The sequence below is a fragment of the Lipophrys pholis genome, assembly GCF_963383615.2.
Source record: "Lipophrys pholis genome assembly, chromosome: 5".
Classification (NCBI taxonomy): domain Eukaryota; kingdom Metazoa; phylum Chordata; class Actinopteri; order Blenniiformes; family Blenniidae; genus Lipophrys; species Lipophrys pholis.
In genome coordinates, this window is record NC_137628.1 from 3,679,953 (window position 1) to 3,706,535 (window position 26,583).

Consider the following 26,583-nt stretch of genomic DNA (forward strand, 5'->3'; position numbering starts at 1 on the left):
GCCATTTTGGCACTGTGTACATCCGGTCAAATGAGTGTGTCTTATGAAGGGTTTAATGAGTGTAAAAAATACTTAGAAATGAACTTTTCCCTACATGCACTCGTAGGTGTAAAAGTGTAACTCAAGCAGAAGTCAAACTGAATTGAGTGTGTCAGTTTGCTCCACAGGAACAGCTTTAATGAGGCTGAATTCCTCCAGAGAAACTTATAAGAAGCCAATGCAGCACGGCTATCATGTGGATCTGTCTGCTGGTGGTCTAATGGTGTTTTCTTTTTTTGGTCTACTCCGCCTTTGATTGTGTCTCAGTGTTTGTGGCGGACTCCAGTTTGCAGACAGGTCTTGTGCTGATATGTTCTTCTTTGTTTCTTTGGGGGGTTTATTCTCTTTGTTTTCCCTCTCTTGTTGTTCGGACTTCATTATTTCTCAAGAATTGCCTCTTCCATTCACTCCCCCTCTTCTCCTTCTGCTTCACAGTCCGTGTCCCAGATGCTGGGGTCTACGCAGTGGGAATGGCTGTGTTTCCATCCCATAATCCTTTGCATCATGCTCCATCAGCCCCACTATCTGCACCACGGCCTCCCAGCAGGGCCATAGAGGTAAGGAGGCATGTCAGCATGCCAGTTTACCCACCACGGTATTTCCACAAAGCCTTTTTGATGAAACTGATTTTCCTCACAGACGCTGTTGTTCCCTGCACTGAGCTTTGTTCGGGATGGCCGCCTGTCCTCGCTGGAGTTCGTTGCTCAGGAGCTCAGTTCACAGGTCCATGTCCGCTTCCAGATATACAGACCGCACTGTCATTACCCCAACCTGCACCTGCTGCTACCAGGTGAGCTGCAACACATCCACAGAACACTGCACACCGGAAAAATGAGCCATCGCTCTGTGCTGTGGTCGGCAGGACCAATATGAAGGTCAGGGCCATGCCTTTTCCCAGTATGAGGTTTCATTCTTGAAAAGAAATCATTAAATCAATATCATTAAAACACACATGGTTACAGTGTAATGTACGTCTAACAAAGACGAATTGCAATCTTAAAATAGTCTTTAGTTTAAAATTGTATTTTTAAAATGTTTTACTAAAATGTTTTTGTGAATTTATCGTGATTATTCAGTTTTCTGTCGTATTTAAAATGTACCATTTTGTAGTTGCCGGGCATGTACAACATATCGCAAGGAAACACATTATATCGTAAAAGAGTGACTGAACTGTGATAAATTAAAATTTTGACAATGCATTATTTGCATAGTAGTGGCCTAGAGATTGGAGACGCGGACTTGGGATTGGTAGTGTCAAAAGGTTCGGTAGGTTTAAATCCCTGAGCATGACCTTTGACCCCTATCAGCTTCCTGGGTGCTGCACTGTGGCAGCACATTGCTTCTAATATGTTAAGAGTAACTATGAATAGGAGAGGTTAAATGCAGAGGAGGAATTTCCCCAATGGGACAAATAAAAGTTATATAGACTTGCGTGTTTTTAGTTTGAACTATCTGGTAACTATCACTGAAGTAACTGCTTGTTACTGCCCTTGAATCTAAACAGGCAACGGCCACTGTTTGGTATGAGACGTGTGCAGTGTGCCTGTTGCAGGGAATGCGGTATGTTTCTACCTCTGTGAGGGTGGGAGGCTCATCCTGCCGCGCTCGTTGTCAGGTGCTAAAAAAAAATTAAATCTGCATGAGCCCTCACAGCGTCGTCCATACAATAACCGGCCCTGTCTGAAACTGTTGGGGAGGTGGTGGACATGACCTTAAAGGATCGATGTATGTGGGGCAAAAGGGTAATTAATTTAAGGCAAGTAACGTTCCTCCGTTCTCAGAACTTCTTATCGAAGATCACCAAACACACAATGTTTTTTTTAATGTCACTGGTAGTGAAGACAGGAGGAGGAAGCATTCGAGAGAAACCATTCCAGAGAGGCAGCTTGTTTTCTATCAGAAGTTATTTGTGAATGCAACAGCAGCAGGAGGAAGAGATGATTTAGATATTATCATATCACAACTGCAGTATTGATGAGACTGAAAGCTCTGCTCTGAGATATCAGAGGAAGAATCAGGAAGAAACAGCAAGTATTGTTCCAAGTACACACTATTGGGCTTCTTTTTAAGAGATTTGTTTGTTTGATTTTATCTCTTAAATTCTGCAATTTATTGCTTTTTTCTGCAATTTTGCTATATTATACAAAACAACCGTGACAATTTCTCCCATGTTTTTGTGTTTATTTTTTACAGTCATTACTTCTTCTTCTTTTTTTTTAAATCAGCATGATTTTATTTTTCATTTTGAAATTTTCTCACAAAAAGAGAGCGGTAAGATGAACAAGTGGTGCTTTGTTACGACGTGTTAGTAAACCTGGCTTGGAAATTGCAAAATCAGTCATTTACTCCCTTTCTGACTAAATAATAGTCCTCTTTCACTGTGCCACTATTCAATATGAGCCTCGTTCTCTTTCACAGCATTGCATTGTTAGAACTTTTATGATAATCAAACTTTTAATTAAACTTGAAGTATCAATACCTGAAGCTAATAATTCGGTTTACAGTATTCATGGATGTCTTGCAATGATCAGATGATTAAAAAGATGTTACATTTAGTCTTTTTTAATTGTAACTGTGTATAAAGTGGGATGCATGTAGTGGTTATGACTCTCATCTCACAGTGAAAATACCACTTGGATGCCTTTCCGTGCAATTTGCATGTTCTCCCTGTGGGGTTTCCAGGCTACATAATGCCGTTTACCTCTAATCAGCGGAGAGTGGCTCCAGCAACCTGTGGCCTTCAGGTGGACAGAATAAGATAGATGGATGTATCTACAGAGAATGATGAGAAAAACTAATCTCACACCACAGGCTGTGGAGTGCCGGCGTGTTCTCCAGTCGCCGTCTGTATCCCCAATGACACCCGGAGCAGTGATCCACCCTCCTGCCCACGGCTACAGCAGTGGTGCCCCTTCCAGCGCCGCTGCCTGCCCCTCTCCAGTCCATGCCAAACTTCTTCCTGCCCCAACTGCACCCATGGTCACCAGCTTCCACCTGGGACAATGAGGCCTCGATATTCCCTACAGAGTGAGGTGGTCTTCTCTCTTCCAGCCGGCCCAGCGACTCACATGCAGGTGAGTGCACCTAATGGGGATTCGTTTTTGAATTTCAAGGTATTAACAGGCCAACTGAACAAATGAGATGATCTATTATCTGCAACCTAAGATTTTGTGACGCTTGCTTTTCCCAGATACAAGACCAGTTGGAGGACATCCTCGTTTCTCGCGGTGATGTGATCGCCCTGCAGCACGATGGCGGTCCGTCGTCACTCCTCCGCTGTCAATCCTCTCCACAATCCCAGGGGAAACAACCTGTTTTAGCCTTCAACCAATCAGAGTGGTTCTGGCTAAACAACACTAGGCACTTCGCAAGCACTTCAGCTGACCACGATGTTGAGTCCCTGCCTGACCCCGAGCTGGACGTGGAGGCGCTGGTGGTGGATGGTGAGGGCGGCTGGCTGGATGAAGTAGTGTGTCCCATCAGAGTGCTCTATGTAGGACAAAGTGAGACTCTGCTGCAGGGAGCCCAGCTGTCCGCGGGTCTGCCACAGCCCGGCGTCTACAGCCTGCTGGTAAGTCATCAAAGCTGCATGTGATAACCCAGCGTGCATCTCACAGATTTCTACATGCAAAGAACGAGGCCGCTTCGGAATGCAGAACCTGGAGTGTTATCTGTAATAGGGTCATTTATATAGCAGGTTTTAGTACAAACGAGTCTTTTTATTTGGGAGGCTTGAAGCAGAGATGAACACCGATTATTGTGAGGGCCACCAAAATTTCATCTCGACTTTCAGAGGAGCCAAATTATGACCGAGCACCTCTTCCATGAGGTTCAAATGTAGATAAAATGACTTTCATCTTATAAATTATGAAACCAATGATGTAAAAACTTTTGGAAATTGTTTCACGTGTCGAGAAATATAAGCATGGTGTTTGCCAATTGTCTTTGTCTGGCCCGAGGTTAGAGGGGCAAACTAACCAGAAGTTTGCTGGTTTGAATCCTAAGAAAGGCGTGCGGCATAACACGTGGATTACATGAACAGGGGAAACACATCCTCTCTCTCTTGTGATGAAATTACATGAAATGTGAGAAATAACTTTATTGCTCTTTCAGGTTACTTCTGCTGATCCATCGTACTCAGCCTCTGCGTCCTGCCCATTGCGGGTTGTACCTCCTCTGGGCTTGACAGTTCTCCACCCATCTCCACTGAATGGCAGCATCTACCTCCAGCCCAACGACACCCGGCTTCTCCTCCGTGTGCAGTCTGCGTACGTGACAACGATGTCTCGGCGTGGCAGCAATCTCAGTGTGACTTTTCAGCCTGAATGTCCTCAGGAGTTTTCGTCCAGTCTGGCTCTCTGTCAGCCTCCGCCCGGCTCAGGGTCCAGGGTGGAGGCTGCAGAGCCGAGCTTGTATGCAGTGCTGGATCTGAAGTTGGGGGAAGAGGAACAGAAGACTCCGGTGCAGGTGGAGCTGGATGCCCACAATAACGTGACAGAGGCGAGCCTGGTCGTGGTCGCTCATGTTGAGGAGCCGCTGAGAGGGCTGGTGGTGCAGCCGCATCCTGCACACAGAGTACTGATGGAGTCTGTTGTGGTGAGTGTGTGCATGAGTGTTGCATGAAAAAATATATATTTAGCCTTAATGATAAATACTAACATCTGCACTGACCTCTGTGTGTTTTAGAGCTACACAGCCTCAGTGCTTGAAGGATCTAATCCCACATTTAAATGGACAGTGGATGACAAGCCGTATTTCACCTATTACAACACTGTCCTCAATGTCATCTATCAGCATGCTGCCATCTACAAGCTCACAGTGAGTTCATGTCATGGACTGTTACTTGTGACAATTTTTTGTCAATGTTGTCAATGTTGAAGATTTTGTGGAAGTGATCACTCTAAAACAGCTTCTCTAAATGAATAGGTTAAAAATACGCCGCAGCTTAACACCTGTATGCTTTTTACAACGTAAGAGCCATTGTTTGATGGTTTTAAATAAATCTTTTTAAACTTGCATTGAATTTTTGAGTATACTATAGCCTTTTGTTGTTGTGTTATTGCTACCTTTTTTTGTTTTGTTGACCACTGTGTGACATCTCTCCCAGGTGACGGCCATGAACCACGTCAGCGTGCTCACGGAGCATTTCAACGTCACCGTGGACCGGCTGCAGCCCATGGCCAACCTCACAGTCAAAGGCGTGCCAGATGTGGTGCCTCAGGGCTCCACTCAGACTCTCACCACCTCCGTGCTCGTAGACATGGCTGTCGCCGCCACCTTTAGGTACAAACGTTTGTGTTCAAGGAGTTTGAATGAAGGCTGTCAAAGTCGTTTTAGTTCAGGGGCACACTTTGCTTGTAATGGGGTCAGAGCAACAAATGGTGTCATAACCTAGAAGTAATCACAACTCCAAGTTTCAGCTTAGTTTTAATGCAAAACAATGAGCATATTCGGAATATTCACACAATTGTGAACTTCAGTTATGAACTGTCTGAAAATCACTGAAATATGAAATGCGATTTACCTCAGTGTTTCTCTGATTCCTGCAGCCTTCGGTGTGCACGTTTTCACAAGGTCACACTGCATTGCGCTCATGTAAATGCTCTTTCGCTTGCAACTGGTAAGCTGGCTGCATTACAGGCATGGCTTCTGGACGTCAGTTCTGTGTTATCTTCTCATTCTCATTGGACATGTAAACAAAGCAGTTACTTTTGTTGAGAAATTGCAGTCAATGTCTTCTTTGTAAAGCTCACCTCATGCCAGTTCATCCTGCAGGCCGGATCGGACCCTCAGTCTGGTTTTGATCCGTAGGCCATATATTTGACACCATTTGTAAAAATGGTTAGCATCAGGGTGGATCATCAGCTGAATATGGTATAGAATTTCAAAAGAAAATTGTAGTTTAAAGCACCTCTTTCTTTTATGGCTCACTGATCACATCTGTTTGTGTGTGACTGTCTTCCACCTTTGTTTTGTTTTGTTTTACTCCTCTCTTTTTGTCTTCCCGTGTGCCGTAATAGCAGCTCACAGTGAACAAAGTGAAAGCAGTGGCTTCGATTTATAACCATGTGGTTTGGGAACATTGCTGACAAGACTTTTCCTTTCGACGCGGCTGTTTCCCCTGTACTTTTTTTTTCTTCCAGTCTCTCTATTTCACTCGGCTACCTCGATCCCCCCTTTTTTCAATTCCAAGCCTCTGGGCTTCGCAGCACTCTTTTATTTAGTTTCTCTATACTCACAATGCTGGGTCCAGAGAGGCTTCCTGAGTTTTCAGTTTCCAGTTTTCCTCATCCAAACCCTGTATTGCGTCGTCAGAAAAGATTCCTTCTTTCCAGCTTTCCAGTGAGAGTGCAAGTTATTGTGCGTGCTTTAATATTACTTTAGTGAGGGTTTGAAAATGTTTGTGCAATCACGTTGTGGGGACCAAAAAGGGACAGAAAGCACATTTACTCAGTAGATTGCCTTTTAATGATTTAACATTTCTTTGTTTTGCTGCAGATGGCATTTTGGAGATGGTGGATATAAGGAGTTTGAATTCAAGCCTCCCTACCCTTCTTCCACCCTCTGCCCGGACTCCCCAAGTCAAATTGTCCTCAGCAAGAACATCACCTACATTTACTCACAGCCAGGTAACCATGAATTGTGGAACCTTAGGAAAATGTCTTTATGTGAAGATACAATGTTTTCTAGTAGAACTCTTGCTCATTTCAATGTGCTGCATGTCTAATAAATTGTATTCTCTGGGTTTATAAATCATGATCACTTTGGCAAGATATTGAAGATGATGCAGAGTCTCATGTCAACAATGCAGACAGTGTGGTAGCTTTGCACAAAAGCTAATTTTACAAGAACCTCTAAACAGTTGGTCATGAGTCACACTTAAAATAAATACAGATGTTCGCCACTGGGACCAGTGCTCTTACTAAGTGCAATAACGGTCTTCATTGTCTGGGCATTAGCTGTGCAAAGGAGAAGCAGTTTATCAAAGGTTAACAGGCATTAGTGTCTTCGGATACTTTGAAAGAGTCAGTTGAGTCAGCGCTGCATCCAGACAGCAGCTTCTCCTACTCTATTCCAGCTTGACATGCAAATTAACTGATGTAAACAAAAGACTGGAGATTTCTAGTGCAGTTAGCATTTATTCGGTTCCAAGTGACTATGTTCACCTGTACTCAGATCTCAAAACAAATGTTGAAAATGGTCGGAAAGTTGGCTACAGCTTCAATGTTGTACCTCTAATTTCCAATATTTAGTTTTTTAAATTCACTCTAAATGCTTTTAGCTGACCCAAAACATGTATCTCAGTTTTAACTGCAGGCTACGGGAAGATAATGACAAATGGCTACTTTCACATAATTTATTTTTGTCCCTCTGTTCTTGCTCAGGGATATACACAGCAGTGGTGTCCGTGTCCAATCGTTATGAGAACATCAGTCAGAGTATCAACATGAGTGTCTACAGCATCCTCACCCGTGTGGATATACAAACAGAGCCTCGACTCCTCCTCGTTGGCAAATCGGTCGATTTCGAAGCCCATCCTCTACCCTCCCCCTATGGCATTCACTATGACTGGCACTTTGGAGATGGTTCTGCCCTGCAACAAGGACGCCGAGTAGCACACACGTTTGCACAGAGTGGAAACTTCAGCGTCTGTGTTTCAGTAAACAACACCATCAGTGCCAAAGACACTTGTGCTGAGATGTTTGTGTATGAGGAGATTGAGGATCTCACAGCTGAAAGCTCCTCTCCCACAGAGCTGCAGAGTCCCACCAGCGTGTGGGCGCGGTTCTCTTCAGGTAATAACATCACGTGGATCTTCTCGATGGGCGATGGGAGCATCTATACCACGTCTAAATCTCACGTGTCACACAGCTACCACAAAGAAGGCAATTACACAGTAAACGTGACTGCTATGAATGCCGTAAGCTCTGTCTGGACAAGTCTTCCAATCCAGGTGTTTGTCTTCCAAGTTATACGAATGGAGCCATCAGGATGTGTCCAAGAGCGGACCACTGTCCACTTTCAAGCCTGGGTGTCTGGTAACACATCACTCCATCGTTATGAATGGAGCTTTGGGGATGGAACTGCCAATGAGACTCACCTGGGAAATCCCAGAGTTTCACACACATACTGGACAAATGGAAACTACCACCTATCTCTGGTTGTTTCCAGTGGCGTCAGCAAGGCAGTCAAGCCCAACTTCTTCAGCTGGGTGTGTGTGCAGCCTGCTCTGACCAACATCAGCCTCAATCATGAGAAATCCCATTATGCCACCAGACAGGAAATCCTCTTCCAGGTTAAGGCCGAGCCACATTTTAACTACACCTATAAGTGGGACCTTTGTAAAGGGGAAGACCCTCTCCTGGTTTATGGCTCTGGGAAATCCGTAATAACGTACGAAAACCCAGGTCAATACAGAGTGACAGTAAATGTTTCCAACAACATTTCCTCCAGTAACACAAGCACCACCATTGAGGTTCTGAGGCCCATTGGACCAGTTCTTATTCAACATAATGGCACAAAATTTAATAATCTGACACTTGGAGCTCCATATATTTTTAGGACTTCTTCTTTGGCCAGCAGTGTCACTTACACCTGGGACTTTGGAGATGGGAATGTGCTCACTGGCCAAAATACTCTCCATACCTATAACATTTCTAGGAGGTACAATATAACACTGAGAGCCGTCAACTCAGTCAGCCAGAATGAAACGGTTCTACCCGTTACTGTGCTAGCACCAATTCGTGGGTTAACAGTGAATGCCAGTTTGATAAATGTCCCTCTGAATGCCTCGGTGGACTTTGAGGCTCGCATGGAGGAGGGAGACGGTGTCCGCTTCTCCTGGATTTTGTGTGATCGTTGCACCTCGATCCCAGGGATCAACACAATGTTTTATACTTTCCGATCTGTTGGCACTTTCAACATCATCGTGACAGCAGAAAATGATGTTGGAACAGCTCAAGCCAGTATCTTCCTATTTGTCCAACGTGAATTGGAAGGGTTGCAGATTTTAGCAGAGAAGGTGGAAGGAGGTGGATTTACAGCTTTGGAGGGCTGTTGCTTCCCGACAAACCGTGTTCTCCACCTGCAGGCAGGATTAAAAGAAGGCACCAACATGACTTTCACCTGGAACCTCATCAGATATCTAGAGCCTGCCGGCTCGTTCAACACAACGGGAAAGGCTCTGGAGCTAAATTTTTCCAAGCCAGGTCCATGTGACATCTTCCTCCGGGCAGCGAACCTCCTCGGCCAGCTGGTCGTCAACAGAACAATCAACTTTTTGGAACAAGCCGGCGGCGTGACCCTACAGATTAGCAACAACCCAGTTGCAGTCAACACTCCAACAAATCTGACAGTGGAGACTGTCAAAGGCTCCAACCTGCACTACCGTTGGTCTGTGGATGGGAACCATCTGCAGTGGAATAAATCCTGGAGGACTCACACCTTCAGCAGTCCTGGTGAAAAGCAAGTTGCTGTCGAGGTCTTCAATGAAGTCAGTTCTGAGTTTGTGTCAGGAATTGTCAGTGTTCAGGAAGTCATTTCCGGGCTGAAGTTCTCAGCTACTAACGTGTTCGAGCAAAGTTTTGTAGCCACGGGCGACAGCATAACACTGGAGGGGGAAGTGACGACAGGAACAAATGTAACGTGGACGTGGCTGCTCGACGGAAGAACAGAAGCAGGACGGAAAACGTCTGTCATCTTCAATGAACCAAAGACGGCCGTTATCACTCTGAATGCCACCAACAACATCAGCAGTCGCTTGGTTTCCAAGGAGGTCTTTGCCCAGGACAAGATTCAGGGATTAGAGCTGAAAGCAAGTACCAAACTTGTCGCAGTCAACGAGAGGGTGGACTTTACCATTTCCATGGCAGCGGGTTCAGATGTGCATCTGATCCTCAGCATGACGGGCGATGCCACGGTTTACCCTCAACCCAACCAAACCTTCAGCCATGTATTCACCCGAGTGGACACTTACATGGTGAATCTGACTGCCTACAACAAGGTAACATACATTCTGCATCTTATGAGACCATGTGAAGCACTTCAAATTTTTAAAAACAGGCTTCCCCTAATATATTGGTTCAGTTAAAACAAATAAATGAAATCTTTTGCTGTACAATTTTCCATTTTTGCTAAATTCATCACCACATTTGCAGCTTGCTTTCACTGTCTGGTATCTATAGGTCAATTTGCACATTCACAGCGGAAACCCTATAACTCTATTTTCAGAAGAAAGATACAGAGGCATGCAACCAGATCAATTTCTCTTTGCCTATAAGAAATATTAGCAATCGATTGTTCATCTTGAGCAAAATATCAATTAAATGTAAAACATATATAAAATATTTTTGGAAATTATATGATTATAAAAACCTTTTATTGACCCCACAGTGGCTATATTTGCTTTGTTACAGTCAAACATGTTAATTGTCAAGAAATGTAGAAAGAAAACAAAAATTAAACAAAATAATTCAGTGAAGTGTTTATTAAAATAGGGGAAGTCAATAGAACCTCAGAAATGTTGATTGTGTCTAAATAGCAGCTCTATTCAAAAAAAAAATTCTAAAGAAAAACATGTCTTATATGTCGACGTAACACTTCAGGTGAGCTCCACGAGATGGAATCACCAGGTGGAAGTGATGGAGCCGGTGCGTGGACTAACTATACAAGGATGCTGTGCAGCCATCCCCGTGGGTGTGAAGAAAGTCTTTGTGGCCAACATTGACACGGGCAAACCAGTTAGTTTCCTGTGGGCTTTCGATCTGCAGCATCTCAAGGCGTCACAGTTGGGGAAAGAGGTCTGGCTATTTTCACAATAATTATGATGCGTTTGTCACGATGTAGTGAGCAGCTGTCGGCCGCACGAACGGTGGTGTAATGTGTGAATGACACTCCCCAGGTGAGCTACACCCCGGAAGGAGCAGGATTGCTGACCATCTACCTGAAGGCCTTGAACAGCCTGCATGGGCAGAACATCACAAAGTACATCCAGGTCCAGAATCTGCTGAAGACTGCCAGCCTGTATGCAAAGCCACGGGACACTTTCATAAATAAGACGGTGACCCTGGTGGCGTCTGTCACACCGAGATCTAATTCTGTTCACTGCTTGTGGGATTTCGGTGATGGCTCTACTCCAGTTCGCACCGACACCCCAACTGTGGGCTATGAGTACAGATATCCAGGACATTACCTGATCCAGGTATGTTTCTGTGAACGTTTGCTATGAATTATTCTCTAGATATAAGACAAAATGAACTCACAGATGTTGTATTTGGCATTGCGTCAGGTTTGTGATTTCACCAGCTCGTTTCCTTCCTGGTAGGCAAACTGCAGTAACCTGGTGAGCCGGGTGCTGGCCCAGGTGGAGGTAAACATCAGTGTTCTGGAGTGTGAAGAACCAGAAGTGCAGGTGGCACCGCGTCTGTCCATCTGGCGTTCCCAGCCCACTCTGGTGGAGGCCACTGTGGACCTGAAAGGCTGCGTACGCTACGGAGCTCAGTACCTCTGGGAGATAATCCCAGCTTCCTCCTGTGATAATGAAGTGCTGAAAGACCACCCCGTGCCCTCTGGAACTATAACTCAACCTTCTCAGCTAATCCGCCTCCCCATGGATGTGGACGTGCGTCGGCTGCAGCTTTCTTTGCCAAAGATGGCTCTCGCATCGGGGAACTACACCCTGGTGTTTTCTCTATCATATGAAGGTGTTCCGCTGAGGAAGGCTGCTTGTCTGCAGCTCAGTGTCATGGCTGCCAGGTGAGCAGAAGAAAAGCAATATATGACACTGCACTATGGCGCTGCGGGACTCGGCCCCCTTTTATCTACATTTATATACATCCATAATCGTGTGTAATACTCAGTCCTGAGACGACGAAGCACAGTTTATTTGTAGTTTACATTTAGGCCATGGTCTAATTGGAACACTAACAGTGATGAAGACGTAGCCATCCATGCAACAGTGCATTTTTCCGGTTTTATTGTTTCACTATGTGCCTCAAAAAAGTTTAAAACTACAACGATTTTGGAGCATAACATTTGGGAGCCCGTGTCATCTTCAGCAAAACAAACAAACTGAGCCAAAAGTTCAAGAAAATTTTGGTTTTACAGGTCATCAGAGGAGAAGGGTCATTTTAATCCTCAATTTTAACTCAATATAACTTTTAATCCAATGTCGTTAATTTTGTGACGACTGTATTATGAAATGCATTTTAAGGTGAAAACTTATCAACTGCATGGATGGATGCTAATGATAGACCTGATTTACAGTTAGGTTAGTTTCTTCATTAACAACAACTGTTGACATGCTTGGACACCAGATCCATGAAGAGAAAGACATAAAGAGGCTGTATAGAAGTGATGGACACTCACTTGTGACAGAGCTTTCTCAATGCTGAAAGAAAGAGGAAAATTGCCAATGTTGTGTAGATGCACACATGCATGTTGTTGAGATTTGGGACATGGACTTGATTAAGTCTGTTACACTCTTCTTTTACTTGTATTTTTGCACTGTGATAGTAACCTGCATTGCTTGTAGTCAGCTGAGATCCTGAAGTTGGTCAAAAGCAGTATAAAACATAGATGTTCTACTTTGGTTCAAGATATTTCAAATAGTCTTGTCTCTTTTTATCGAAAGGCTCATGCCCATCATTGAAGGGGGAACCTACAGGGTGTGGTCCAGGACGCAGGACCTTCAGCTCAGTGCAGAGCAGTCCTACGACCCCAACATGGATCCAGACAGCCAGTCGCTGCTCCATTACCACTGGGAGTGTAAAAGTACCTCCAAGGTAAGAACATCTTTTCTGTTCTGTCTAAATACAGTAAAAGGAGGAACAATTAAAGTAAACCGTGCAATAAAAGTGAAGAAATGTCCATAAGTAAAGTAGCAGGAAAGATTTTCTCTGCTTATCCCACTGATGTTGAACTGATGTTCCTTATAAATGTGGCAGCATTTTTAAAAAGGAAATAAACGAGATGAGACTTATTGCAGAAAAGTAATTTTCTCACTTTTTGTACATAGTTTGTAGTTTATAATCTAGTTTAATTTGAAATATACTTGTGTGTAGTAGTAATCACAGATATTACACGTTATAGTGATAACAGATGTTTTCCTAGAAGTCAGATTTTATGTAAAGAAGACAAGGGAACAATAAAAAGTTCTTAGATTTATTTATTTTTTTTTTTTTTGCGTTTCTGTGATGAGGCGGGATCGTCTGCCCATGTGTTATTCCTGAAAGAACATCAAACTGTCAACCAAACTCTCCTCAAAGTGTTTTACTGCACTTTTTATCGACAAATTCGTAAAGCAGTGTTTGGCAGACAGTTGGTTTTTTTTAAGGGCATTTTTGAAAAATGATATAACGGTCATCTGGTCCTGGATACAGTAACTGCCTTCAGAGAGGTTTGGCAGCAATGGTGGTGAAAAGAAGAACTTATTTTAGGGAGGGTTCAATCCTGTTGTTTTGCACATTAAGGGGCCTTGTTGGTCTCATCCTAGTCAGAAAACATGTTTTTAAGACACGTTTTAAATTTCGACAACTGCGGTTGGAGTTTTAGTTGTGACTGGGAGAAGGTCCAGGAAAGTCGTACTCATGGTTGAGTTTACAGTGACTCTGCACAAAGAGAATGATGTTTAAATCTGTTTATACTCTCGTGAAGACAAAAAAAAACAAGTCGCTGGTAGGAAAATCATTCGATTTTAAGGCGCCTGCATGCTATAAGGTTACAGTCGAGTCAAGGAGCGGAGCGTAATTCTGCAGGAAATGAATGTAGGTATGAAAAGTGAGTGCGTTCGTGTTCGTGGTCATTTAGTGTTTTTCACACACACACACACACACACACACTGCCTCCCCGGCTGGGTGGGAGCACATTCTACTGGAGGAGCAAAACACCACAATATAAGACTCAACGGGATGGGTGTGTGCAGCAGGGTAAAATGTGTGTGTGCTTGAATGTGCATTATTATTAAGATAAGTTCTCGACTTCTTGGTCTTTTGTTTTGTTTTGTTTTTGCTTGGGTTTTGTAAAAGAGTAAGTGTTTTGTTTGTTCTTTCCATTTTTGTTTGACCAAATGGCTGTTTTCGGAGAAAATATCAAAAGAGCTGCAGTTAGAATTTGCATTTTTATGGTCAAGTTTTACAGTAACGGCGAGAAATCGTTGTAAAACTGGACCTCACCAAACAAGTGTGTTTTGTGCACATAAGCAGGCATTTAAAGGGTTATGTAACTCGCAGAGATCAACTCAGCATTCCACAGCTGGTGCTTTGCTCTCCACCCCGACAATTGCACACTCATAAACAACACACACACACACACACACACACACACAGACACACACAGCTGGGCAGTGCTGCTTTATAAAGAGAAAGGAGGACACGTATTTTGACCGCAGAACGTCACATAGTTTTATTTGGCAGTAGGACTTGACAAGATGAGAAAGTCGTCAGAGACAGTTTCTCAAATGTCCTGCATAGTTACAACCTTGACGACAAGTGGTTCTAGATCATGGTTGGGATTTACAAGTGGACAAAAAGAGATTTACACACCTTTTCCCCATTTGTGTTATCTTATCCATTTGCGTGTTGTGGTGAAATATTGTTGCTTTCACTTTAGTAAAGCCATCAAAATCAAATATTACAACAGACAGGTGTAGTTTTTCATCAGTTTTTTTAGTCATCGGTTGTGTTTTGATAACTTTAGAACAAGTTTACAGTTTTAACCCTTAAATGCCACAAACGTTTTTAAGTGAGACATACTTCTTTGCATTTTGTTTTTTATTTCTATTTAGGACAAATTAACATTTTTTTGACTATTAAAATAAAAAAGAATTTTGTATACTACTGCTTCATGAAGTGAAGCACTCATGGCTGCGTACAGTAAAGTAGGCGTTCGCACTCTTGCCACAGAATATTCAGGTTCAGTTGCAGCTTTGGGGACCTTTGGGTGCAGAATGTGCATGAGCTCCATTGTGCATGCTTGGGTTATCTCCACATACTCTGGTTTTCACCCACAGTCTAAAAAGCATGCTCCTTTAATGAACCAGGGTTTGTAAATGTTGATTTTCTCTTTGTTTGGCCTGTGATGGACTGGCAGGGTGTAAACTGCCTCCACACAGAGCCAGATCATCTCCTACCTTTACCAACAGGCTTTACTAACAAGTCAAAATGTGTCTGCCTTTTGATTGCAGGGCACAGAGCACTGCTCCAGCCTGAACTTCGGCCTGGGATCCAGTGGTCCTGTTCTGGGAATCTCTGGCTCCGAGCTGGAGGCAGGCGTGGAATACACCTTCGAACTGACCATCAGCAAAGACGGCATGGCCCCAGAATCCACCACACAGACCGTGAGTCAACTTTATCCTGTCCTCTCATGTAATATTTTCAATTTCTATTAGTACTTATCTGTATTTATCTTTTATTTAACAACAGTCTTACAGTTTTTTGGGGAGTTTTGTTGAACATGATATTGTTGCATGGCACTTAGTGTTCAGTTCATGTGTGTAAAACCAGAAGTGTGTGTGGGGGAAAAAAAACCTTAAAAAGCAGTCTTACTCCAGGTTAATTGATGCGTTTGACAGAGCTTTGTGATCAGAGCGAAGGACTCACAGCCTTGTTCGTTTGTGTCCACAACAGGTGCTGGTCCAGAGCGGACACATCCCCATGGTGTATCTGGAGTGTGTGTCCTGTAAGGCCCAGTCCATTTACGAAGTCAGCCTGAACTCGTACGTCTACCTCAGAGGAACCTGCACCAACTGCCAAGGCTTTCACCGCGGGGTAAATCATAGACGCCGAGACGTTCAAACACGCAACCTGCTTTTCTATTTTTCAGCATCACGAGATAAGCTCATTTCCAGGTCCTTTCCTCCAGTCTTCTTTCCTCTGATCCACCTCCTCCTCTTCCTCCTTTCTTCAGACCTTGCCCGGGATTTGTGATGCAGGCAGGGCTCTGTGTGGGAGTGAGAATAAGGTCATCGTACGAGTGGAGCCAGAGCGAATATGTTATGTCAAAACTTGCATACGGGAACAATTTAAAAGACAAAGAAACACTTATTGAGTCACTTGAGCACAAACTGCATTTACCAGCTGGTGCCCAACCTGAGTCACTCCATCAGCATTACGCAATATATGATTCACTTCACATACGTAGTCCTTACATCCATAAGTACTGTTAGAAAAGTAAAAGATATTGTAGTCATTTCAAAACCTATGAATCACCTCGAAATTGAAGCACTCAGTGCAGAGTGGCCCAGACAAAAACAGTATAAAAACACAAATAATGTGTTCTTCTAAAGAGTTTGGGAATGGAGCAAACTTCTCAGGGTTCAGAAATGATCGATTTAATGATTTTTTCAATAGTTTTTTTTTATCATAGTTCACAGGTTTAATTTTACTTTAAAAAGGGAAAAGTCCAGTAGACACTGTTTACTTTCAGGGATTACTTTAATTTTTAGGTTAAAGTTGCTAGGACAGTAGTTTTTGAAGACTTTTGTGACTTGTATTCAAAACCTTCTTTGTCCTTGTGTAAATGCCAAGAGTTCAAATCAATTATTTACCAATGTAAAGCAGTTTGTCAAACTATATACAGCTCAGGTTGAGCTCTACTGAACTGTGCCAGTAAAATTATAGCATTTTAACACAACATAAAAAACGTTTCCGATTTCAATATCAAACAGTTACCTACAATGCTTGTATTGCATACAATAGAAAATACAGTAACATGTCCAACAACGTTTTTTATTGTTTTATAGTTACGATTGATTCTCAGGGATTTGCCACTTTTCACAAATTCACAAACACAGTATGGATTAGATGCTAATAAAGGCCTTTTTCTTCTACTGTTGGATCACTGAGCTCTGAGAATGTCCACTACATTTATTAAAACAGTGTGAATATTATCCATTGAATAAATTGCAAACCACAGTTTCCTTTATTGAAAATAAAGTTAATGCTGTGGTTGTAGGTCGTCCTCCAGGACGAAATGAAGCCTCTGTTGAGCCTTTTTTTGGTACTCTGGGATACATTTAGGCATTGATTTGGACATGATTTCTCGGCTCTGCGCAGCGTCTGTAGGTTACGAATTAACATTTCACGTGTGATTTCTTTAGTCTCGACACAGCTGACTGCCGTTCCAATTTCCATACTAATCAATATTATTTCCCAATTTGTAGATTAAATGATCAGTTTTTGAACATGACCAACCCCCCAAATAACATTTTATTTGGGGATTTATTTTTATGACTGACTGGAATTGCCTGTTGGCTCTGACAATTTTATCAAATTTGTTAAAAGAGAGCACATTTTCTGGCAGGAAGCTTCCTGTTCCTGCCGGTAATTAAACTTTTGTGCTGGCTCATCACTGCTCAGGTAACTTATGAGCTCTAAATTCTCTTCCTCACTCTGTCTTGTAGCGCTGGAGTGCCATGACGCTGCAGAACGAGACTCTGGTCCTGGACTTCTCCTCCACCACGACGGGGAGTGACGGCATGCATCTGGTGCTACGGCAGGGCGTCCTGCGCCACAAGGACCCCTATATCTTTACCCTGCACGTGACCGACAGCAGTTTAGATGGCGAAGGCGCCGCCTCCATCACGCTGCACCACAATACGCCCCCTGCAGGTGGGAAGTGCCACTTGAGAGGTGGAGGCGAGGCCGGGGTGGAGTACGGGGATGGAGAGGAGCAGGGCTGGAGAATACGGACACTGCTGGACCGGGTGTACTTCAACTGCTCAGGTAGGAAGAATCTAGATTTAATATTAGACATTTTCTTCATGATAGTGAGGAGACTGCCCTCATCATCTTGTCGTGGTGACCATTATCTTTTCTGGTGTCATTGCTCCTCTCTCTCTCTCTCCACTCTCCAGGTTACCGTGACCGTGGGATCTCAGAAACTCCGTTGCTGTATAGTCTTCTGGTGACGCGTTGCAGAGATGACTACTGCGAGGACTTCTGCGTGTATAAGGGCAGCAGTCCAGAGCACGCGGCCTTCCTGCCTCCGGGCTTCGGCGTCGCAGGCAACCGCATAGTCGTTGTGATCACAGTGGAAGACCACCAGGGGGCTGCCATCATCGCACAAAACAAGTAATGACATTTTTCTAAGTTGTAGCAAAAAGCCAAAAGACAAATCAAACATCCCATGATAGGGGAAAAAGACCGTGATGAAAAAAACATTTTTACAAGTTTATGTTTGACTGATTTATTGTTTCCTTTTTTTAGAGAAGCAACAGCTGGATATTAGGTGTTCGTAGTTTGGCAGGAAGTCAACTCGTTCTGAAGAATATGAAAAATCTGAAACCCAAAACTTAACTCCAGTGTGGTTTGTTTTGTGTTTGTGTCCAGGACCATTGAGGTCGGGTTACCAGATCCACCCCCGGAGTTCAGCAATCTTCCCCACTGGCTGTCCGAGTTGACAGACAGCAAACTGAAAAAGCTGCTGGAGCAGGGAGACTCGCAGAGGGTCCGAGAATTGTCACTGGCTCTCATCACAGTGCTGAATGAGGTGGGCGAGATCTTCAATCCTACATTCATACATGCATCTATCATCCAGTCACTCAGCATCTGTTAACATGAAGGATATTCTGTGTCTTTTTCCAGTATGAAATGACCAGGGAGTTATTAAAAGTGTCCCTAAAAGAGCGCAACTTCCGAGTCCGAGTCCGCAGCAACATCACCAGAGCTCTGACCGCATTGGACCTGACCACCGTCAGTGATATCCAGCAGACCTCCGCTGCTCTGGCCCAGTGCACGGTGAGCAAAATCACCTGAGAAGCTGTAGACGGTCAAGAATAAAATGATTACACTGGTGAAGGAAGTTAGCGGTTGAAACTGTGTTTTGCAGGCGGTAAGTCGAGAGTTCATCTGTGAGGAGTGTCAGAACAGCACTTTAAACAAGCTGGAGTCCATGCTGGAGATCCTGCAGACAGACACCAAGCAAGGCACCGTCACCCCCACGGAGATAGCTGACAACATCCTGAACATCATGGGTAAGAAAGACAAAAAGACTGTGTTTGCCTCTGGCCATGTTGTCCTGTAACTCTCCTGACAAAGCTGGTGTAACAATAATTACAAAGGAGCATGGATCTCTGCATATTTATCTTCACTAACCCCTCACACTGCATCGTTGCTGAACAATTTCAAACAAAAATTAACAATTGCTCCGAGTATTTTAGTTTCATATAAGGCTCAGTGACAAGAAGCTGGGGAATCCCCAAGAGTGTAAATTATCTTACCCAGCCTTGTTCTATCATTAAACACTATGTATTCTTTTATTACTATATGTTGGACCCACACAGTGACGCAGTAGAGGGGAAAAAAACATTTTTTTTAGATACATTAGAAAATAGAATCATCTTTTGAAATAAAGGCAGTTTTCCAAATTTGCTCTAGATTCCAGAAAGTGATCTCTGGTACCACTGAAGAGGTCTCAGACCTCAGGTTGAGACACATGGAGAGAGAGAAATAAAACTTAAGTTGTTTTTTTGAGCCCAACATGAAAAAATTTAAAGTGAGTGTAGCGACAAAGCCAGAAATCTCTGAGTCTGAGCAGCCACATCAAGCCATCACAGAGACGGCTTATTATCGCCTGATGAATAGAGTAAGCGTTAAAGACTTTACAGAAGCCAATATATTTGTCTCCAGTCGACTTGATTGCTGCCTTTAGCAGGTTTCCCGGAGAAATCCATCAAACATTTGCTGCTGTTTGAAGAGGCTTCGGGTTTTTGCACTGGCGTCTTGTCACAGAGAGAAAAAAATGATAATTATTCTTGTCTACAGAACTGAATGGTTTCCATCGGACCTCTCAGGTCGTCTGGAACCAAACATGCAGAAGCTGCTTTTAGTTTTTAGGATCCAAATATTTGAATCAAACTACCTGAAAACTTGAGTGTGGCTCTGACTCTGAAGGAAGATCTTTCTGTTTGCTGCTGCCTTTCAGCAAAGTAAAGATTTATTTTATGATTTGCTATATCTTTATGTTTTACTTTTGTAATGTTTTGACGTGTTTAATCTTTGCCTGTTCTCTGTTTTATGTTATTCTAATGCATTTATTGTTGTATATCTCTTTGTTTTTATTCACCTCTGTCATTGTTTTTTTTGTCTTTTCATGTTTGCATTTGTGAAGTTCTTTGATTGGCATTATCCCTGAAATGTGCAATATGAATAAAGATGCTTTGTCCATAACATGAAACACAAACAAAAAGTAGCACGACCACAAGTCGAAAGAAACTACAGCAAAGAAAGTTATTCATTTGTAAACTTTTCAGTATTTTCTTCCCAGTTAGTGACGCTGTGGAATATCTTCCTCTCTCCAGGTGATCTAATCCATCAGGTCAGCCAGTCGGCCTCCCACTCCTCTTACCTCCATCCTGCCTACGTGGATGCCCCCCTGACCCCGTCCGCCTCCTCGTCCTCTTCGTCCCTGGGTGAGGAGCAGGGGAACACCCTGTTTGAAGCGGCGCCCTCCTCCCTGGAGCCACACCCCCTGCGCGTAGCAGCCAAGGCTTACAGCTTGTCCTCGGTCCTCATGCTGATCCTCATGCACGCCCGCGTACTCAACGAGGAGCCTCTGGTCCTCAGGGGAGCCGAGATCGCAGCCACTGGAAAACTGGCAGACCCACAGAGTCTGCTTTGCTACCATGGCAACAACAGCCCAGGTCTGCATGTCTACGTAGCGTCTCATGAGTGAATGAGTTATGTTCCTCTCGCTTATACGTTTCATTAGTTCATATTTCGTGTGAGAGTCAAGCATCATAACCAAGACTGAAGAAATATTTTCATCCTGTCATTTTATTATAGCTATGGTTTCTGTGTTGAACATTTCCAGAGTGCCAGCGGTTCTCCATCCCCCGAGCTTTCAACCAAAGTCTGGGAAGAGCTGCTGCGGGAAACAGCATCATGCAGCTACTTTTTCAGGTGATCATAAAACATCTCAAACGATGGAAACTTCTGAGTCGAGGTCAAAACAAACCTCCTCTTTGGCTCATTGCAAACGACTTAGCAGCTTTTGATGACAGCAGGTCATAGGCTCGTGTTGGCTGAGCTGATGGAGTGGGATGTACAGAAATGTCCCAGTTGCGTGCATGAAAAGATGCTTGTGACTCACAGTGTAAAGCACTTTGAGCTTAAAAGTGATGAAAATGTGCTACACAAGCAAAATTCATTTATCATTGCCATTGTGACCACACCTGTGTCCCACTTTCTGTGGCTTCAATTACTCAAAAGGCTTATATGTAATCCTATTTTTATTTTATTCTGTAGCAGTCTTTACAACATGTACTTCACAATCGAAGCAGTAATCCATTCCTATTTGTCTTTTTTTGATATTCTGCTGTTAAAAAAAAAACAACCTCATTTGACTTGTCTTCACATGGTTTTCTCTTTGGCTTACTCTTGCTCTCCAGGTGGAGTCCAACCCTTTCCCCTTCAACTATGTGGCCAACTACACCGTATCCACTGAGGTTGCATCCATGGAGTTCCGCACAGAAAACGGCACCCAGATCCCAATTTCTGGACTTGATGACAGTCAAGCCATCACTGTTGCCATAAACAATGGCAGCAGCGGAGAAGTGGGAGCTGTGGGCTCGGGGAGTGGAGGAGTCCCCACAGCCGGACCCGTTAACATCAGTCACTGCGACTCCGTCACCGTCAGCGTCAGGACGGGAAACAGCAACAGACAGGCAGGGCTTTTCGTGCAGCTCAATTTCACCTCTATGGAAGGTGAGCTTTCACAAATTCACTACATAAACCTCATTCTGTGATGTCTTTGATTAGCTGTAATCCAGCAATTTTCCCTCTGGGAACAGTGAAGAGGCATTTAGTGTAATTTAGACCCACTTTGGTCTCTGTGTAATTGAAAGAAATGCGCCTCACTGCCAGAAAAAATAAATAGTTATGACATGCCTTCTTTTGATAGCAGAACAAGAGAGTGGCAATGTCAGTGTTGAATCAGCATGTATCTTTATATTGGAAAAATGGTGACTACTTGCACTCTGCAGATTAGCTATGCAATACTATGAGCAAGAGAGAGCGTGTCTATTTGGCTGTTCTCTTTTTCTTTTACCGGGGTCGCCACTGCAAGTCATTGCAATTGATATGCATCAAGCTAATGTGTCAAAATGAATAAGATGCCCATTCTGATTTTTTGCAGCTTGGTATGTATGATAAGAGGTGAAAGTGCTACCTTTATTTACTTCTTTCATTGGGTAAACCCCATTTTATTTTTCTCTATGTCCTTATTTTCTCCTCTTCACCAGATGCAAATCCAAAAGATAAAACTGAAGAGGATGGAGAGGAGCCGTACATCACCGCCTACCTCCATTCCCATGAGCAGCCCAATGAGTTTAACTGCACAGAACGAAAGCGAATCACACTCAATATGACGAGAGGGGAAAATCTCGATCACAGGAAATACACCTTCTTTCTGTCACCGGAGTAAGAAGACGTTTTTTATATTGCTCTTTAAGCCGATATCAGTCACAAAGGGCTTTGCACTGCATTTAAAAACAATGCAAGAAGCTGGGGGAATGCACAGTGGTGTAGTGGTTAGTAGTCCTGCCTCACGGCAAGAAAATAACTGGTTTGATTCTGTGTTTGGAGCCTGTTCTGTGTCTTTGTGTGTAGTTGGGATCACCTCCCATAAAGTTAAGTCATAATTATTTGCTGAATTGGATTACAGTGTACACTGAATGCACAAATGTTTGTCCCCCAGACATTGTTACATGGAAAAGTCTATTCTCACAGCAGAAGACCTGAACTGAGGCTTTAAGTTTTTTTTTTACTATTTGTTTTGACTTCATCTCCTGTTCCTGTGTGTCCATTGTCTCACAGATTCTACGACACCACTCTGGACTACTTCATCAACGTGAGCGCGCCCTGCCGGCCCAACGCGCCTCCCATGGGGGTTCGTCTGGAGGTTGGGGTGTTTGCCTCTCTGTGCCAGTACTTCAGTGAGGCTGAGAAGCAGTGGCGGACAGATGGCATGGTGCCGCTGGCCGAGACCAACTCCAGCAGAGCAGTTTGCCGCACCAGGCACCTCACAGCCTTTGCAGCCGGACTTTTTGTACCGACCAACGCCATCAGCTTCAAAGTGCCAGTCAGTACCACGCAAACACTTACCGTTCGTGCACACATCTACAGAATGAAAACACACACTCCAACAGTTCCCCTCCTTCCTTCAGGAGCGTTCTGGTGCTCCGAGCCTGGTCGTGCTGCTGGTGTGTGTCTTGGGCCTGCTAAGTTACGTCGTGTCCGCAGCCATCTTGCACAAGTTGGACCAGCTGGATCTGCGCCGGGCTGGCGTGGTTCCTCTCTGCGGCTGTGATGGACTTTTTAAGTATGAGGTGCAAGTCAAAAGTGGCTGGAGTCGTGGGGCAGGTGAGACAAAGATTTTTATATAAAGGCATTTAAATTACTAAAGCAAATCAAAAGACACATTTCAAAGATGTAGAATAGACAGAGCAATGACATGGAGGCAGACTCTTGTCTGGATGTGCTTTTTTTTCATGTGCATCTTCATAATAAGATTGTAAAGAAATAGCTTTATTTGTGAAACACAGTCTGTACAGTGGTGCGTGTCAGCTGGGATTGGTTGCAGCCTCTCCACTGCCTTTAAGTGTATGAACCAAGGAAATACCTTGAACATCGAAGTGTGAAAACAAAAAGTAGAAATGGTAACGGAAATGCTTAAGCTCATAAAACTCAACCAAACAAAAGTTGCACAAGATGAAAATAACATTAAAAATAATTAAAGCAGATAACTTAAGGATAAACGGTTAAAGAAAACAAAAATACACTAAGAAATTAAATTCAATAGAATACTAAATATAAGTCATTAGCTTTTTTTTATTACATATAAGTAACTATATAATACTACCGTATGGACATCATGAAGCCTTATCTCTTCAGGTAGTTCTTCATGTTTTCCTGGTCACCTTTTCAATTTCTGTCCCTTCAAAACAATCAGGTAGGTTAGGCATGCAAAGTGAAGCCAAGATTAAAGCTTATAAAAATGGATTAACAAATGTACTTTACACGTGCAAAGAAATGTGTGAAACAATCAAAATGTGCTTCCAGTATAAACTTCCAGCTGTTTCACATGTGAATCATGTAAACTATTGGGAATTAAAAGTCACTTTTACATAATTACTGAAAGTCACACAAATCCATAGTGATGTAGTACAGAGCTGAAATACTGAAAACTGTGCTCCAATAATTGAGGAAGCAAATTGCAGCTTGCATGTTTGAAACCAAGCTGTGGCCTCTCTCTTTCCCTGCAGGCACCACTGCTCACGTGGGGATCAGTCTGTATGGACGCGAGAGCCGCAGCGGACACCGCCACCTCGACAGCAGAGGAGTGTTTACACGCAATGCCCTCGACATCTTCCACATCGCCACTGATTCCAGCCTGGGTAGCATCTGGAAAATACGAGTTTGGCATGACAACAAGGGTAAAAATATATAACCAAAACATGCAATCACAGAGGGCAACAAATGTAGCACAAAGTGCTTTAGATCATGTATATATAGATATATAATAGATCTGATCATTATATATACGTACGTATATATTTGAGGTTTCATAGAAAAGACGAGCCGATAAAATAAAGGTGAAATAAAATGAAAAAGCTATCCCTTGCTCCATCAGGTCTGTCTCCAGCGTGGCAGCTGCAGTATGTGCTGGTCAAAGACCTGCAGACTGGAAGCAGCTACTACTTTCTGGTCGAAGATTGGCTGTCGGTGGACAACGACAGAACCGACGGGCGAGTGGAGATGGAGGTTGAGGCCTCGGGTAAAGAGCCGCGGTCACATCGCATGTTGGGGTCTGCCGGAGTGTAAAGCCTTGTTCCTTCACTTCAGCTGTTGTTTATCGACCTCTCTGTTTCCAGAGGAGGCGGCGCTCCTGCAGTGGCCTCGCCTCCTGCGCTGCGAGCTGCAGAGGGCGCTGTGCGACAGTCACCTGTGGCTGTCGCTGTGGGAAAGGCCAGCCCGGAGCCCCTTCACCCGCCTGCAGCGAGCCACCTGCTGCGCCGTGTTACTGCAGCTCTTCCTGTTGGCCAACACTCTGTGGTACAGTGTTGTGGTGGACACTTCATACAGGTGAAGAATGGGTTTTTGAGTACTGAATGTTGTGTGTTTCCACGTTTCCATTTTGGTTTATTTGATTGTCGTTCTGTCCTGCAGCCCCAGAGCTGTGTCGAGCTTTCTGTCATTGAATGGAGAGACGGTGGCAGCAGGTGTGGTGAGCTGTCTGATCATCTACCCTCTCTACCTGCTCGTCTTCACGCTCTTCAGAATGAGCCGCAGCAAGGTAGCACAGCCCCACCCAAAACTCAAACATGATCCAGGCTTTGGTTGAAAAAATAATCAACTTCGTGATAATTTTTTCTGTGTGTGTGTGTGTGTGTGTGTGTGTGTGTGTGTGTGTGTGTGTGTGTGTGTGTGTGTGTGTGTGTGTGTGTGTGTGTGTGTGTGTGTGTGTGTGTGTGTGTGTGTGTGTGTGTGTGTGTGTGTGTGTGTGTGTGTGTGTGTGTGTGTGTGTGTGTGTGTGTGTGTGTGTGTGTGTGTGTGTGAATATCAGTGTGTGACTGTGGAGCAGGTGCCACCACAAAGTGACCAGGAGTCGGTGGAGATCGATGACTTCCTGGACAACTCCATGGCTGGAAGTTCCTTCCTCTTTTATAATGGCGAGGTAAAGCAAAGAGATTTTAAAAGTCATTCTACAGAAATGTTTGGACCACCCCCCCCCCCCCCCCCCCCCCAGTTTTTGTCTTATCTCTGTATGATTTCATCCATCCGTTCATCTCTGTTTCTCAGACCAACTCAGAGGAAACCAATATGGATTTGCCCACTCCATCAACTAAAAGGTAATATATACTCTGTTGCCTTGGTCGTTGTTGAAAAGTCACATTTTCTTATAAAACCAACACCCAGTGTGATGAACCAGCTGTCACATGTAATTCATATAAAACAGAATGGAAGAAAAAGGAGAATAGAAGGATAAAAAAAAAGCAAGTATCACTGTCCGATTCGAGCTTCTTCTCTTGCTGGATCAGGTTTATTTCATATTGCAGTTTTTAAACTCTGAATAGCCTTGTGTCACGATATTGAGAAGCCTGGTTCATGCTACCGTGAAGTGAAGTAAACTGTCCTCATCATGCAGCAGCACTGTGATACAAGCCTCGATACTATGATGCGGATCCACCTCATCAGCTGCTGCTATGCAGGACGTCTGGCCGCATGCAATGTGTAACTTAGGCAGAAATAAAAGCCATCTCCTCGCAACATGTTTCGTCCACTCTATTGGATGTTTTTAACCACGGTTCCAATTTCATTTAGTATTCAATATAGCTCACTTTCTATCTTTGACAATAATGAGATATTCAATCTCTGCAACAGTATGTTGGTAGCAGGTGTTGTTGTTTTTTTTTTTCTATGAATGAAATCATAGAGCAGTATGTGTTTACACTCTGATGCTCGTCCAAATAGAAACGTTCCCCCCCGGTCGTGTACGGCAGCCATGCCAACTTCTGACGGAGGAGGCAACAGGAGGAGACTCCAGGTC

The 26,583-nt window shown here is 43.7% G+C and overlaps 1 protein-coding gene across 1 annotated transcript in view; it reads left to right on the forward strand.

Moving 5' to 3' along the window:
- pkd1a (polycystic kidney disease 1a) overlaps window positions 1-26,583 on the forward strand; it is an 81,436-nt gene that overhangs the window by 38,073 nt on the left and 16,780 nt on the right. The window contains exons 11-42 of the mRNA XM_080463721.1: window positions 475-596; window positions 679-829; window positions 2,851-3,113; window positions 3,230-3,610; window positions 4,153-4,635; window positions 4,726-4,857; window positions 5,147-5,322; window positions 6,538-6,668; window positions 7,425-10,042; window positions 10,644-10,838; window positions 10,940-11,239; window positions 11,363-11,793; window positions 12,671-12,821; window positions 15,221-15,373; window positions 15,663-15,803; window positions 17,438-17,759; window positions 17,891-18,107; window positions 18,366-18,525; window positions 18,621-18,773; window positions 18,865-19,009; window positions 20,336-20,677; window positions 20,848-20,936; window positions 21,425-21,740; window positions 22,277-22,454; window positions 22,851-23,115; window positions 23,201-23,396; window positions 24,299-24,469; window positions 24,667-24,810; window positions 24,908-25,118; window positions 25,203-25,329; window positions 25,600-25,710; window positions 25,836-25,885. Coding sequence (XP_080319847.1) covers window positions 475-596; window positions 679-829; window positions 2,851-3,113; window positions 3,230-3,610; window positions 4,153-4,635; window positions 4,726-4,857; window positions 5,147-5,322; window positions 6,538-6,668; window positions 7,425-10,042; window positions 10,644-10,838; window positions 10,940-11,239; window positions 11,363-11,793; window positions 12,671-12,821; window positions 15,221-15,373; window positions 15,663-15,803; window positions 17,438-17,759; window positions 17,891-18,107; window positions 18,366-18,525; window positions 18,621-18,773; window positions 18,865-19,009; window positions 20,336-20,677; window positions 20,848-20,936; window positions 21,425-21,740; window positions 22,277-22,454; window positions 22,851-23,115; window positions 23,201-23,396; window positions 24,299-24,469; window positions 24,667-24,810; window positions 24,908-25,118; window positions 25,203-25,329; window positions 25,600-25,710; window positions 25,836-25,885 — 9,025 coding nt within the window. The remainder of the gene's footprint in view (window positions 1-474; window positions 597-678; window positions 830-2,850; window positions 3,114-3,229; window positions 3,611-4,152; window positions 4,636-4,725; window positions 4,858-5,146; window positions 5,323-6,537; window positions 6,669-7,424; window positions 10,043-10,643; window positions 10,839-10,939; window positions 11,240-11,362; window positions 11,794-12,670; window positions 12,822-15,220; window positions 15,374-15,662; window positions 15,804-17,437; window positions 17,760-17,890; window positions 18,108-18,365; window positions 18,526-18,620; window positions 18,774-18,864; window positions 19,010-20,335; window positions 20,678-20,847; window positions 20,937-21,424; window positions 21,741-22,276; window positions 22,455-22,850; window positions 23,116-23,200; window positions 23,397-24,298; window positions 24,470-24,666; window positions 24,811-24,907; window positions 25,119-25,202; window positions 25,330-25,599; window positions 25,711-25,835; window positions 25,886-26,583) is intronic.